The sequence below is a fragment of the Selaginella moellendorffii genome, unplaced genomic scaffold (genome assembly GCF_000143415.4).
Source record: "Selaginella moellendorffii unplaced genomic scaffold, v1.0 SELMOscaffold_0, whole genome shotgun sequence".
Taxonomy (NCBI): Eukaryota; Viridiplantae; Streptophyta; class Lycopodiopsida; order Selaginellales; family Selaginellaceae; genus Selaginella; species Selaginella moellendorffii.
In genome coordinates this window covers 6,816,522-6,832,470 of record NW_003314261.1, presented here as the reverse complement: position 1 = coordinate 6,832,470, position 15,949 = coordinate 6,816,522, and the positions used below count along the sequence as shown (strand labels likewise).

The 15,949-nt window shown below is 42.0% G+C and overlaps 4 protein-coding genes across 4 annotated transcripts; 1 reads left to right on the top strand and 3 right to left on the bottom strand.

Moving 5' to 3' along the window:
* Positions 1-45: 45 nt before the first annotated feature.
* LOC9643140 lies at positions 46-1,785 on the bottom strand. Its single transcript, XM_002960638.2, has 3 exons — positions 1,142-1,785; positions 423-1,085; positions 46-353 (listed from the first exon to the last, which is right to left on the bottom strand). The coding sequence occupies exons 1-3, from the start codon at positions 1,733-1,735 to the stop codon at positions 138-140; spliced, it is 1,473 nt and encodes a 490-aa protein (XP_002960684.1). The 5' UTR covers positions 1,736-1,785; the 3' UTR covers positions 46-137.
* Positions 1,786-9,549: 7,764 nt separating this feature from the next.
* LOC9643139 (zingipain-1) lies at positions 9,550-10,833 on the top strand. Its single transcript, XM_024669764.1, has 4 exons — positions 9,550-9,784; positions 9,849-10,087; positions 10,148-10,288; positions 10,356-10,833. Exons 1-4 carry the CDS (start codon positions 9,571-9,573, stop codon positions 10,770-10,772), a joined length of 1,011 nt encoding a protein of 336 aa, XP_024525532.1. The 5' UTR covers positions 9,550-9,570; the 3' UTR covers positions 10,773-10,833.
* An 883-nt stretch (positions 10,834-11,716) lies between these two features.
* Positions 11,717-14,225, bottom strand: LOC9643138 (protein SCAI). Its single transcript, XM_024677749.1, has 8 exons — positions 13,408-14,225; positions 13,131-13,337; positions 12,863-13,066; positions 12,742-12,808; positions 12,419-12,687; positions 12,192-12,362; positions 11,991-12,127; positions 11,717-11,932 (listed from the first exon to the last, which is right to left on the bottom strand). Exons 1-8 carry the CDS (start codon positions 13,888-13,890, stop codon positions 11,740-11,742), a joined length of 1,731 nt encoding a protein of 576 aa, XP_024533517.1. The 5' UTR covers positions 13,891-14,225; the 3' UTR covers positions 11,717-11,739.
* A 13-nt stretch (positions 14,226-14,238) lies between these two features.
* Positions 14,239-15,788, bottom strand: LOC9633057. The gene is made up of 2 exons (XM_024677754.1): positions 15,620-15,788; positions 14,239-15,512 (listed from the first exon to the last, which is right to left on the bottom strand). The coding sequence occupies exons 1-2, from the start codon at positions 15,697-15,699 to the stop codon at positions 14,531-14,533; spliced, it is 1,062 nt and encodes a 353-aa protein (XP_024533522.1). The 5' UTR covers positions 15,700-15,788; the 3' UTR covers positions 14,239-14,530.
* Between the last annotated feature and the right edge of the window lie 161 nt (positions 15,789-15,949).

The window sequence follows — 15,949 nt, the reverse complement described above, 5'->3', positions numbered from 1 at the left end:
AATTGTTTTGTTTAAGTTGAAATACAGTCAACCTGGTCAATGAAAAGTCAATAAAGGCAAACTTTATTTGCTTAAAAACCATCTTAGCAAACATCATTTTATTCTATTTCTTATACCAGCTCCCTTGGATTTTTGTTCTATTTCGCAACGTTGAGCTTCATGGGAACAGGGATGCGATATGTCTGGGTGCCGTCATATATGTCCGCATCAGTCCTGAAAGCCAGCACGCCATCAAAGACACCGTCGATGCGATCCACAGGCTCACGCTCCACGCCATTGAGCGATGTGTCCCTCGTCTTGTAGTGGAACGGGATGGCCAGTTTCGCAGTGCTGATCACAACCTGCACAGTTCCCTGGATGGATAGCAGAGGATGTCAGTCAATCAATCGAGCAAAGGCGCACAGGCAGATTCTCTTACGTACCGTTTTCCCTGGAGGAATCGTCACTTTGTAAGTCGTCTGATAAGTGACTTCCTCGGACAAAGTCTCGTCCCACTGGTTTCCAAACTCTTGCTCGGCTCCGATCTGGATCTCGGTGCTCTCGTTGGCAAAGAACGGCACACCGAGCGTCAAAGTCTGCGTGATGCTCTCGGAGAAGGTGAACGAGTTGTGGAAGGACCTGGTGTTGCTCACTGTGGTGGTCTTGCTCACGCTGATCTCCATCTCAGCAGGCCCGCTGCCTCTGTTCGTGGCAGATCCATAGGCGACACCGATTGGCGCCTCCTCGCTCGCACTCGCCAGATCTAGCAGATACGTCACGTTAAAGATTTGCCTGCTCCTCACAGCTTCTTCGACCACCAGGTGGCTGGACGTTTCCTCGTAATCGGATGCCCCAGCAAAGACCACGTCCGGATTATTGGTGACCCAGGATCGGCTTCCACGCATAAGGTAGAGGCCATTGGGACCCTTGAGAGCGAGTGTGGTGCTGTTCACTCGGACTGGATCGAACTGGCATTCAGCGTAGTCGGGAGTGTCACCTCTAGGTGCGACCCACTTGTCTGTATCGGCCTTCCAGTAATTGTTTGAAGTCCAGGAGGCGGCTTGGTTGGATCGAAGAGATATCTTGCCGTTCAGGAGATACGCCACCTGGTCGAGGGGCCTGGGAATGTGAAAACAGATGAAAGACGAAACCAGCAGTGTACCTGGTGGGTGGTAACACGAATATCCGCGGATTCGTTTGTGAAAGCGAACTGGTCCGGGAAGCCTCCAATGCCCATAGGCTCGGAGAGGCAGCTGAGGTACTTGGCATTGTTACCTTTGAGACCCACGTACTCGGGCATGTTGACAACGTAGTAGGACGACTCCACCACTTCTACCATGGAAACGATCTCATTGGGCTCCTTGAGCAACGCGTGGTACTGGGTGTTGAAGCGCTTGAGGAAGAGACCGTCTTGGACGGAGGAGAGTGCCACCTTTCCTGGGGCGACCTCGGGCTGGAGCTTGAACCGGTTTGAGGCATCGGTGTCGCTGGGTGGGTTCTTGAGGTCGGCTACCACAGCAGAGGTGGAGGAGTGGCGGCGCCAGAAGTGCTTGTTGGCGGAGCAAATGACGAAGGAGGCGTTGGAATCATTGGCATTGTAGACCGCCTCGTGTGTGGTGTATCGGGTGGTGGTGTCGGACTCGAATGCAAGGGTGCCATCGGACTTAAGCATGAGGTACTTACCATTGTCGGCTTTGAGAGAGAAGAAGCGGGGAAGCTTGAGCAATGGGGATTCTGGATTTGGGGTCTGAGCCATTGCTGACAGACACAGAGCAAAAGAAACTTGGGCTGGAGGTTTGAGAGCTGCGTATCAAGTTAGTGTTTCCACAATGGCTTGGAATTACGATGACAAAATACATGTGCAAAGAGTATATGCCAGCAGCACAGTAAAATTTGTTTGTTGTGAATTATGATGATAAAATACAAGTGCAAAGAGTATATGCCAGTAGCACAGTAGACTTTGTTTGTTGTGAATTGCGATAACAAAATACAAGTGCAAAGAGTATATGCCAGCAGCACAGTAAAATTTGTTTGTTGCTAATCTCTCTCATGCATTATTTTGGGTTCACTATTGGTTTATCTATCCAAGTTCTATTTTAATATTTTGGTTGCGTCACTACAAGAAACAACAAGCAGGCCTCTCCTTGCCGGCACTAGAATAGTAAAATTTTATATTCCAAAATTGATTATATCACACCTGACTATGTCTACTCTACATTGTGTCATATCTCACAAATTTGTTCATCTCTATCTATTCCACATATATATCACAATGATAGGGATGGGGTGGGTGGTGTGGCAAAAGATTGAATTATACTGCAATCACATCAATTTAAAACACATATGTGTTTTATTATTGAATTGTTTAAACAGACATGTGTAACTCACAAAATAATCTTGCATTAGTGCATACCACACACAGACACACACACACATGTATATATATAGCAAAATTCAAATCAGTGCCACTTGCATTAGTATTTGATTATGTGCATGAAAAAATATATTATTTATCTTTATTTTAGTAATAATGTTGCAAAGTACTTCTTCTTAACAAATTAGTATACTACTTTAAAACAACATCTTCCTATACATCTCAAAACTTACTAATACCTATAGAACATTAAAGTTTCCCATAGATCTATAGTATAATGGAACTCATAGGTATTTATTAACTTTTAAATGACAAAGCCATTATAGAGCTTATAATGCTTTTGAATTATATTGAATATGACTAATGACACAATTTTGAGATTTCTCTCCATATATACAAAAGGATCTAAAACTCTTGTGACTTTGAAAAATAAAAGATGATTGCTTAAATGAAAAAACAAGTCAATTATCTTATTGGAATGGTTTTAATAATAGTAAGGCCACAGCAATGGGGTCCACTATACACACATTATGTTGCTTGGTGGACTTCAACACCAAAACTGCTAATAACAACACAAAACAAATTTGAATAAAATCCACTAATGTTTAGTAGGAAGAGATGGAAATGCATAAAGGTAGTTATATAAGGTTAAGTGTATATAAAATTGTAAACCAAGAAAAGGCTTGGAGGATTTAAAGATAGAATGTGCTAGAGTTGGGAGGCCACTCCTATATGTGCCAAATTTGCTATTAACCAAATATAACATCTATAAAAAAAATTTAATAACAATGTCCATGAAATCTACTATGGGCCTCCCTTTATTGCTTTATTGTTATAAATATTATACCACCAAGGAATTAATTAAAATATAAACAAGTCTTTAAAGATGTTTTAATGGGATGAAAAAGTGTTTCAAATGAAAACCATCTTTCAAATCTATATAAAACATACATGTACATATGTGTTAATTATTATTGACATTTTCTTGACACTTCATCTAGATAATCTATAAGTGATAAAGAAAAATACTAAAAAAATTTTAAAACCTATAAAAGATGAGATAAAAAAAAAGAAAATAAAAATAAAAAATACTTACTTTGATTAAGTAAAAATGCTCTTCAATCCAATCCTATAAAATTCTTAACTATACTTTATTTACTTTAGCACTTTATTCCATGAAATGAAATGAAGAGAGAGAGAGCAAGGATTTAAATATACCTAGTATAGATGTATTTCTTTAAAAACATCATTGAAATTTATATATACTTTTGATATATAGAAATTCACTTGCTAATAGTGTTACTATAAAAAAGAATAAATAAATAAATACATTGGGTATGAGTGGACTACTTGAATTTACTTGGAAATGTTTATAACTTTTTTTATTCAATTTCATAGACTTTATCCCATTTTTCCTTTTAGGAATTTGATCCTAGAGCATCTTTATTATATAAAAGCCTCAATGCAAGGAAAATAGAAATGATTTACAACCATTATAGAGGGAGTATTGTGGCAAGAGATAATTATATATAAAAATAAGAATTTTTCATTGGTACCTATGACTTTTATAACCTTATAGGGCATATAATTTAAATACATTTCAATTGCAAACAATTAAGTTGGATATCATTGTCCTCAACCAAGGTGCAAGGCTACCAAGACCAAATTAAAATCAGCAAAAACTCACTACTCTCATAAAATTTTAAAAAAAATGTAAAGTGCAATCTACTATTAAACATAATACTACAAAAGAAAGGTACAAGAGTTACCTTTTTAAAAAAAGTGCAACAATCACTTTTTTACACTAACTCTAGACTCTATTTAACTCAATTGCCTTTAGCCCCAAAAGTTAACATCACTTTTAGGTTACATCATACAAACTATATATTAAAGTTTAAGTTAACCGAAGTTAACTTCAACCCTTTCACTAATGTGTAATGACTTATGAAAATGGAATGGTTTACAAGTAAACTGACCAGCATACTAACCATTGGAATAGTCTAAAAAAATTTGTGGAAAATTTTCTATCCTAAAGAAAGAATGACTCCTAATTTAGAAATACAAAATTTCAACTAACTTCCTCTTACCAACAACTTCACAAATTTTCACTTCAAAATAAATTCTATATGCTTAAGTATTGAATATTATGCCCAAATTTCTGCCAACATCAATATCTGCAAAAATGTAAATAAATACCCAAGACTCAATCACGAAGACCATATCTTTGGATATCCACATTGCATTAACACTCTTCTTCAATCACCTTCAAAATCTAATATGAAGATAAAACACTAATTAAAAAAATGACATAAAAAATCAAGGTTTAAAGAAAATTCTTTATCACTCAAAATAATAATGTCACTTTTATTAACACAAGTGCTAACAATGTCAATGCCTTAATTTCACACTTTTTCCATCTGACAATCTACTCCAAGTGCTAACAGATCAACCAATAAACTATCGCAAATGAATGGAACAACTTTTTCCATCACTTTACAAATTTTCAAGGAAACAAAGTACCAACTTAAGCTTAGTATAATGGGTCATCATTGAGAACTTAGTTAAAGCTACTTCAATGCTACTATATACAAATAAACTCCACTTTATGGTTGATCATCATTTGATAAAGCAACTTCATAAACACATTACTTATGACCACATATATATGATATATATACAATGACTTGATTATCAATTGAACAACAACATGAGTAATATCTATATCATTACTATAAATGTTTATGTGAGTATCAAGTGCCAACTCGATTCAACAAAATACAACATAAATGCCATACCCCATTAATAGAGATTTACAACACTCAACACCATTAACTTTTATTCACAACATAGACAAGTTTATGCCACTCTCTTTTTAACTAAAACTCAATACTAATCCAACACCAAACTATTCAAAGAGTAATAACAAGGTTCCCCAAAAAAAAATTAAACATTGTAATCTTTAATAGCAAGCATAGACAAAATAATTTAGCATTTCACCACTCTTCATCCCACAACTCACCATTTGTAAGACCATCATAACTAACATTCATTAAGATAAGGATTCTTGATTATATGATGTGAACATAAGTAATAAATTAACACCTCATTGCAAATCATCTCTTGAGGAAGAGAAGATATTTTACGTGTTTAATCCTTTGTCCCTAATGACTCTCTTTTCAAACTCAACTTTGATTAAACCTCCAACTTGCATTTGCACTGCCTTTAATCCAATCCAAGAAAAGTTTATAAGAGAATGCGGCAATGACTATTTGAATTAATAAATTAATCATTATAGTCTTGATTGATTCACTTAATCATGTATAGGAAGGATTCACTACTGTCGTGCTAAATAGCTACAAACTAGTTTATTCGCCACTCATAGCAAACCTAGGGGAGATTTACTTTAACCTATGGTATAGAATAACTTATAAAACCACTGATAAGCTAACATTAAATAGAACATTTAACATCTATTTTATGAGCCCAAGCGAAAGTTTATATAATCTAGTATGAAAAATAACCATATATCTAAAGACAATGATACAAAACCCAAGTTTTAATGCCTTGGGCCATTAAATGAAGAAATAGAGCCAAACTTCTAAGCTTGTAACCAAGGAGTGAAGAAATTGGCACATGAAGTGACTCTTGAACATTTAGCCTAAAGAGTGAAGGGATAAAAGCACAGAACGACTTAAAACAATCTTAGAGTGACCAACATCCTAATGCCAAGACCAACATACAAAATAAAAACAAATGGAGTAACATTATTTCAACATATTAATGCCCTATTGTGAGGATATGGGTATTCCATTAGTTAGCATGGTGTGGAATTTAGACTTAGACCTAAATTAAATGCAAAACAGAGATAGGTACAGAAATTAAAGTTAAACTATGCTTTAGGTTGATCAACTATGCCTAACCTATTATCCCTACTATACGTTTGGAACCCCTTGCAACTCCCCCCCACCCTCCCCCTAGGAACACATGCTTTAATCTTTCACCCTTAGTATAAGAAGTTAGTCTTTACGACAAATTTGAAACTTATTAAATATAGAATGGTGTTAGATTGCGAATTTGGATATGGGATAAACACCATTGTATTTAAGACAATCTTTATATTCTATAGATATGCCAAATTAGCAAATCTACACACTTTTTATAAATAACAATTGAAACCGAATGCTGCTAACATAAGGTGTATGATAACAAGGGTGTTTGACAAACATGGTAAGCTATCATTTAGTAAATATTGAAGGACCAAATTCAATATCACAGGGGTTCCCAACACTAACAAATGCAAATCAATGACAAGAGTTTCTCAAACTAGGTTAAATATGCTTAGCAAGAAATATATGAGAGTTCCTACCCTATGTTTATTCAATTTAAGTACACGGCCATTGATTAGTTTCTCAACTAGCTTAAGTGGAGATTAATAAAAGATTTAGCAATACCAATTTCTTGCTGTCGTGGCAGTAAGGAAAGAATATCCAAAAGAACTAATTGACAAATAACTTTCGATATCCACAGTCACATTCGCGACATAAAATGTCTTGACTTGTTTAGCAACTTATAGCATTTTTTAGATAACACCCTAATTCCACTAAAGATGTTTGATAGATACTTATACTAGAGTAGAAAGTTTCTTAAGAAGAAAGATTATAAATATAAAGCCTAAACCTTTTATCCTTATGAAGACTTTCATATTTAGAAGGGGAATACTTTCTTTGGAGCTTAACAAATACAAAAAAAATGTCTTACTTCAAGGATTTAGATTTCTTTCATGAAATATATAACCATATTCTCCAAGACAATCCAAGACACCAAAAAGGGCCAAAACATGGCTCATAAAATGTTTTTCATTAGTAGTAAGAGACTCTAGTGCTTGGCATCCTTAGGAGAGAATTACCTCCTTAGTTAAAAATTGAATAAAAAGAAAGAGCTGAAAATACTTGGCTAAAAAACAATAATCACACTATAGTTATAAATGCACTAGTGTTACTAAGAAAATATTTCCTTTTACATTTCAAGAATTACAATAGTAATAATAACAATGCTATTGTTGAAAATATACCTTCTGCTGCTATAACTTCTTTTCCATCTCAACCACCCAAGAAAAAAATTTCTAGATTAAATATGTTGCACTTGCTCTTTTAAATATAGAAAGATGATGATTGTTTAAATCTTTTAAAGTAAGCACTTTCTAACATATTCTAGGATATCAAGAACATTTGTCCTTAAAATAAAAGGAACACATAAATAATAAACACAAAGAATAGCAAACACACTTGATGCTCAATTATAGAATTTTGAACTTGGAGCACCCATGTTCCATGAAGCCAATACTTTTTAACACCATTTTTTCAAAAGAGGAACAAAGGAATGGAAGGAAAAATGTTAAAGAAGGAAATTTAATGGTAATTCATTCACACCACCACACTATTATATTAGATTTTGAAACTCTAATCTAATAGCTAAATTTAATGGTAACTTGTTCACACCAGAAATAAACATTAAAGTAAGCTAATGTTACAATTAACATTTCTTTTGCATTTTTCACTAAAATCCTAATGCTACACTTTTGTAGCATTAAGATTAAATTCCATAAATATTCTATAGGGCACCACTTGGGCTAGATTCAAGCGCTGCCGTGCTGCTACTACTTCTCCACACGCACAACCCTCCGATTTGCATGGATTGCCATCTTCTGTGACGACTCCTCGTGGTGGTGTTGGTGGTGGTGGTGGTGATTGGTGGCAGTGTTGTTGGCAGAGCTGTGATGGTGCTGTGACCACAAGTGCCGCCTCTTCCTCCTCCCTTGGTCACTTCCACGACACGCCCATTCCGCTGCCTCTGCCGCTGCCCCCACTAGAGAAGTCTCTTAGGCTCGTCGGGGCTCTTGCACTTGTGCCCAACACCAGATTCCAGAGCATTGCTCAGCTCTGCCGTGCCGCTTGACGCCATCGCTGCCACCGTGGAAGCTCCTCCTATCATCGTCATTGCCGCCGTGGCACTCCTCTCCTCTGCCGCTGCCGCTTTCGAGGAGGGGGGAGATAGAGGAGGTGGTGCGAAGAGGGCAAGGGAGATTGATGCGGATGGGGGTGGCTGGAGCCAAGATCTTCGTGATTGCTGCCACCTTTTGCTACCGCTGCTGCTGCCACTACTGGCTTGAATCGGCCGTCCAAAGTGTTGAGAACAAGGCGGCCCTAGAACATGTTGGCGCCACTGGCATTTTGAAAATACTTAAAACCCAAGACTGTGTTCCCTCCTCTTCTATAGAGATCTTTGTTTTTGCAGTGCCAGTGATCAAGGAAGTTCTTGCTTCGCGATCCATGGCTTCTCTCCCTCTCACACAAGGGAAATTTTGATTCCTTGTTTGTGGAATCCTCTCTTCTATCACATGCTCAACATTTCTGAGAGATGTGTTTCTAAATCACTTTTAAGTATAATTTAATGGCTGGTGTGAACAAAGTATTATTAAATTGACTAACTTATTGGCATTATCTAAAGTTTTTATTACAAAAATGTAGTATTGATGTGAAAAGAATAACATTAAAATTTTAAAATCTTCTAATGTAAAAATTCTAAGTTAATGGTGGGTGTAAAACCCTCCTGTATATAGATGATTGTATGCAAGTGTCCAATTAACCAAACACACAAAACCGTCTATATGTTATCCTACAATTTGTCTATAATTTGATCACTCCAGACTTGTCTTGATTAATTTTCTCTCTAGTCTTCTATTTTGTTATGAGATTGTGAGCTTAACAAATGAAAAGGTGGATAATTTGGGTAAAAATCCATGAATTGGATTCATAAAAAGGGTGACTAAATCCTTCTTGCATGACCTTTCATATTGGCGCATGATGGCCATGAAATGAATCATAGTATGGGGTCATGAACATGCCATTAGTCATAGATGATATTCTAGGAATATCTAATCATGTACGTGCATAGACCTCGATTCAGCCAATGCAATGCTGGCACCTGGACAATGCCTGGTTATATGCAGCCGCATACAACCATCCGCGCACGGTTTTACGGCTGCTGGTGGTGAGTCATTGGCAAAGAGCCTCATTCATTTGCACGTTTTTTTGCCCTAACAAAAGCCTGTCAAAAGTGTTGTACGATGGACGAAGTGTTCAGCCGCATGGTCCTCGTGGGGTGTTGTGAAATGCTTTTATAGCCCTTCGTTCTCGTGCTTCAACGACTGTCTAAGAATGTCTCCTCATCCCTTGGTCTCGATTTCGTTCTTCCTCCTGCTTGCTGCAAATGCAAATGCCGCCCTTCGGAGTACTATCACAAGTGATAGTAATCTGGATGGTGATGCAGGCATCAGAATGTTTGGCGACGTCGGCTCTGACCCTCCCAAATCCATTGACTGGAGAACTTTGGGAGCCGTCACACCTGTGAAAGATCGTAAAGGATGCCAGAGTAAGTCGGTTTTTCTCTCTATTTATGTTTTAGCCTGTGGTTTGGATTTAAAATCATGTTACAGATGGCAGCTGGGCATTCGCGGCGGCAGAAGCCATCGAGGGAATCAACAAGATTGCGACTGGAGTGTTGGTGGAGCTGTCGGCGCAGCAGCTGCTGGATTGCTCCCGGAGCTACGGCACCGATGGCTGCCACAGCGGGTTTCCCCAGAACGCATTTGAGTACGTCGTCGACACAGGGAATGGCCTCTCCACCGCATCGGATTACCCCTTCACAGGATTCAATGGCACCTGCCGAAAACACGTAAGTGCGTGCGTGCTCTCCTGTTTCCATTGTTTTTTACTAAAAGTTGTGCTCTTCCAGAACCGCAACTCCGTAGGCATTGACAATTACGACAATTTCTACAGCTCCAGCGACGACACTGACATCGTCAAGCAGGTTGCCAAGCAACCCGTGACAGCTCTAATCGATGGCAATGCGCCGGAGTTCCTTAGCTACAAAGGGGTATGAGAAAAGTCATTTTATCTTTTGTGAAGGACAACTCGCTGAAGCCTTTGAACTAAAAATGCAGGGGATTTACAAGGGCCCGTGCAAAGACGACCAGGCAACTCCGTATCTAGCAGTGCTCATCGTCGGATATGGATCCGAAAACGGCCAGGACTACTGGATCATCAAAAACTCGGCGGGGACAAGCTGGGGAGAGAAAGGCTACATGAGGCTGCAGCGTGGAAACCATGGCCTGCCACTGGGTCGATGCGGAGTGAATGGCTTCGTCTACTTTCCTGTCAAAGCGAAGGTACCACCGCCACCACCATCTCCGCCACCGCCGCCTCCTCGACCACCGCCATCACCCCCAGTTCCGTGCTCCAAGAGGATTAGCTGCAGCTTTATTTCGTTCAAACCAAACTTTGCGTGCTGCCCTCCGAAGTCCAAGCCTATTTGCTGCCCTATATGGAACAGATGTACTACCTCTGGATGCGCTCTTTAAATATGTTTCGGTGTGGTATTTAATAGATGTTGATCCCATGGCTAAATTCCCTTGGAGAATCCACGACTTCGTAAAGCTCCAAACATCAAACATGTTTACGAGAAACGGAATTTTGCATAGCATTTGTTGAAATAGGCTAGAAGTTTGCCCTACCGCTGCCCGTAATGCCTTCAAACCAATGCTCCTAAAGCAACGAGGTTTTAAGACTATAGACGTCCACATAGTGCTTCAAGGCCTCGAAAGAAGCCCCGAGCAACCTGAGACATCAAATATTGAATTGAGTCGAGTCAAGCAAAGCAATGTAGTTGCAAAGTAAAATTAAAAAGTGTATATCAATCAAGTGACAGATGTATCTGCAGAGGTGTCGATGTTTTTGTCTCAAGTCCCGGCATCCATGTCAAAAGAGAAGCAAGTAGACATCCTCCCCACAAAAATTCAGGTAGTTCCCATCTTGACCAATGAACTCGATGTCGTAATTATCAGATACCCGCCCGCAAGCCTGGTCACCAAGATCTGAACCTTACGCTCGCCACAATTGGTAATCACCATCATTACATAGAGCTTGGATTTCCAAGCGGCGAGGTAGATATCCTCGCCATCCTCGGGCAAGGCATAATACGAGAAAAGAATTAGTTGCGGTATCAAACTCAATCAGACTCGTGTCCATTCAAAAAATCTTGTTGTCAACCACCGATCCTCATGGTGTCAAGTTGGACGTGAGCAGCACACCGCGATCCTGTTGTTGAAAATGCAAGCCCTGGACCAGTCATCCCAATACTTGAAATGAATCTCTTCCTACACGTTGTGGAAAGGATTCTCAAGGTAGAGCTTCCTCCTCCGGTATGTGGAGCGAGCCAGCATGATGTAGTTGTCCTTCGTGAAGAACTTACCACTGTCCTTGGAGCGAGGGCTTTCTTGTTTAAAGGTTGACGCACAACGACGGAGATCATCAATCCAACTTTTCTTCTTACGAGCCGTTCTCCGAGAAAATAAATTGGTCCGCGACGCACAACAATCTCGCGACCTGTAAAACGCTCAATTCTACCACTCTAGATCTTGGCAGTACCTCCTCTGGTAGCGGCGGCAAGCATCGAGGATAATACTCGCTCTTTCCTACGTACAGTCGATGCAAAGAGTAGCAAGCGCGAGCAAACACGAATCTAGCAGGCGAGACGGCGATTCTCAGCTAAGATAGAAAACTCGAAGTGACAAACTTACCGGAAAAGGAGCTGACGAAGGAATGGATCACCCAAGACACGTCCCCAGGCAACGTTGAGGCTACCGGAAGAAGCCAGCAAGTTTCCCAATTCCAGTAGTGTGCTCGACACCATCTTTTCGGCCTGCTCGTAACTTCCCTGGAAAAGAAGAGGGAAAACGTAAGGAAGGAAAAATGTTGACACCATTTTCAATCTTCCATACCTGCTGGAGCTCAGTGACACGCACATTTGTCATTTGGCAAAGGGCTTGCAAAGGCGCAGTGAGGAAAAAGGTGAAGGTGCTGCCTGCACCTGGGTGCTTTGCCGTGTATGGCTTTGCGGTTGGCGAAAGAAGTAACACCACTGGCTCGCCTCTTTCGTCACCGCACAAGGACTGCAAAGAGTGACAAACCAGAGTAATGTTGTTTCCAAAAAGCATAAGCGAGGTACCTCAAATATGTTGCTAGCGTCACTGTCGACGATGATAAACAGCGGCCTCCTTGTAAATGGAAGCAAGTCGCCTGGATAGACGTTGCTTCCTCGTCGTCCAAGCGATAAGCCAGTCGATCCATCAACTCGTCGCCTAGGACTGCCGGCAGAAACAGGAGTCTCTTCTAAAAGAGCGTCGGAGCGATCGGGGGATGAGTCTGTGCTTGAAGCCTCCTTTGAAAATTGAGTAGAAACACCGCTCCTGTCATGGGAACCAGCACGGGATCTTCCTGGAAAGCAATCGAAGCACGAATTGATGTGTCACACAAGAAAATTTCGAGTACCTGCAGCTGACAGATACAGCAATACTGCAGAGTCTGGAGGCACTTCCTCACAAGCAGTAGCTAAAACCTGCAAGAAAAACCATAAGCAAGAAGCGCACGCACGAAAGAAATCACTTCTTACCATAAGCAGCTGGTGAATGTTGGGACGATATAGAATGTATTTGTGAGGGTTGGCAGGAAGAGTCGGATCAGCTATATCCTGAGCAAGCAACCCTCCAGCATTTGAATCCGTCGCGGACTTCATGCGATAGAAAGACCCGCTAGGCTCCCATTCCAAACATTGAAGCATTCTAAAGTTGTCCAGTGTCAGCTCGCTGAACTTCACCTGGCACCAGAAAGCATTAAAGTTACCACCATCCCGCCGCAGCAAAAGGAGTCAAACCACGTACCTCATTATGGAAATAGCTCACGAGAACAGCATTCTTGAGCCTCAGAGCTTTGTGTCCCTCCAACTTGGAGACACTAGGAAAGGAGGAAACTTGACCATCGAGAGCCGAGATGTATCGAATAGGCCTGCTCAGCTCAGCCAAGGAATCGGCCTTTAGAAAACGGACAATCTCCTGCGTGACGGTTTTCCATTCCTTGACATCACTATTCTGTAAGGAACAGCGAAAAGTAAGTAGAAAAAAAAGGAACTTTTCAGGTATTTTCCCCCATGATCGATACCTGGAAAGAGCTCGAGTAGTCCTCGACGAGGATATGGAGTTGCCTGACAAGGCGATTCACCATATCCCACCTGTTAAGTAGCAAACATATGACAATGAATCGAGCGAAGTATCTGAGCTGCTTATTCGCGAGCGTTATATCCTTGCCTGGTTCCTTGAAATACTCACGGCTGAGAATGGCCTCGTAGAAGATGTAAGACTCTTTCACGAAAGTAGCATCGCTCGTGCGGAGATAGTAGATGTAGTAGAGCTGCCCGATCCGAGAGGCAATCTCGCCAATCTCCCAGCGCTTGAGCCCTGCCTCGACGAGCTTCTGGCGATTATCCTGCTGGAATTTCCACAGCTTGGTGTACACCTGGAATGCCTTGCGGAAGTAGAAATCCCACTTGTTCTGGCCGTAGGGAGGGAAATCTCGCAGCCGCGAGAACTTGTTGTAGGCCTTGTCGACGAGCGCGCGGTACTCCTCACACACGGACAGCGCCATGGATGGAATCGATTCCGCCGAGCAGTAGCAGCAGCCGGCGCAGCGAAATCACGATCCATACCTCACTGCTGATGATGTTTCCGTGGCGCCGTCGCTGGCGATCGCTCTGGTGGCGTTGTCGGCGGCACCTATGTCGCGCGCCTTCATCGTCACCGCCAAAAACAAAATGCTCGCTTCTCCTCTCTGGAGAACAAAAACCCCAACCTCCGCCAAATAAATTCTTTGACCTTGGGTAACTTTCAAGGTAAAAGATAAAAACCCTTGCTTGAAGTTTTAGGGTTTATCATGTCAGCGCGAAAGACAATGGAGTATTTCGTGGCGGCAGTGGTCTCGCAATTGAGGTATAAGTTTTGGGTAGCGATGATGTTCTTCCATGGATTGATGAAAGATCTTTTATTTTTCCAGACAACGCGAAGGCGAGCTCCAAGGAGTGATGGATGTGCTCAAGCCCGGGCCTCTGGGAATCAAAGAACTCCAATTTTCCGAGGCCGAAGTGATCAAAGCCCGGGCAGCCGTGAAGAGAGCTCGAGAGAACTGGGTAAAATCCTCGCAGCTATAGGAAGAACTCGAGAAATCCTCGTAGACAAAATTTGATGAAAAGAAGAAAGAAAGAAAAGAAAACTCACTCGCAAGAACTTGTCTAGCTGATCTCCAGGTACTCGATTATGTGCTCCGAGCTTTGAACTCCCAGCTTCTCGCCGGGAAGCGCTGTTCGCGAGATCAAATGCTGGAGCACACCCTCCATGCTTCGCATTTTTCCACCCACGGCCAGTAGTGAGCTCACCAGACCCGCCGTCTCTCCCAGATCTTTGCTCAAGTCGCGTGCTATCACCAGACTCGCGTATCGGATCTCTAGAATCGTCGAGATCCAGCGGATGATTGTTTGCAGCGACGGTACCAAGCTTTGATCCATCTCCCGAGCGTGGATCATCTTCGAGGAGAAAACTTCCAGCCACTTGTTGAGGTAACGAAGAAGTATCGAAACTTGAGAGGTGTCCAGCTCTTCCGAGACTATGGCGGTTAGAACAGCTTCATCGTGGTCGGCGCTGAGAAAGATGTGGAGGCACAGCTCGGACGCTGTGAATCTGTCGAAAGCAACAGCCAGGTTGACGCAAGCTGCCACATTGAGCGCCAGTTCTTCCCTTTTACGAGCTAGGAACTCCTCGGTTTGGTTTCCATCCGCGGAGATCTCCCCTCGAAGCCTCACAGCGTCCTGGATGTGGTTGGAGACGAGTTCATGCCAAACTTGCCGCTGGAGCTGGAAGAACTTGGCAAACTTCTTGCTGTTGGCGAGAAAGAGTTTCAGTATCTCCAACCACTGGGAAGGACGAATGTCACGGACGGAAAGAACGCAGAGAAGAACCAGCGGTACGTTGCCATCTTCCACAATCCTGTCGATGATCTCTGGATTCTCGTTGGAAGAAACCAATCCACACTCCAAAAGCGTCGCAACTGGATCCCAAAACCCGACACTGACAGACCATCGTAGAACAGTGCTCACAAGTCTTCGACTGATTCCCCTGGACTTTTGCTTGAGCAAATTCCTGAGCTCCTGATCCTGGACTACCCGGTCGTTCACTAGGCCGGAGAATAGAAGACCGCCGTCACTGCTGCTACTGCTACTGCTGCCAAAATGTCTAAGATTCTGCAGATGATGTTTGAGCAGCTCTAAAACTTTAGACTTGGAGGCTTTCGGAATGCTTGCCACGAGCGCCTCCTCATTACTCACCTTGGAAGCCAAAGCGCCGGACAGCACCGTGATCTTGCGCAACGACACATCTCCGATCTCCTGCGATTCGGCCCCACCATGGCTCACATTCCACAGCGGCAGGAGCAGGAACGATTCCTCGCCAGCGCTGGCAGCAGCCCCGCGATCCAGCGATCCCAACACGATTTCCAAAGAGGAGGGCGCCGCGGGAGGAGGAGCGGCGGCCATAGGCACGGGGACTAAGAGCCCTAAAACCTAAACCCTAATGCCGCGAACTAGCCGTTTTGGAAACCTAAATGTTTGAATTCTAAAAGACAGAATATACCGGAGAATATTTTGCCGCGAAACATG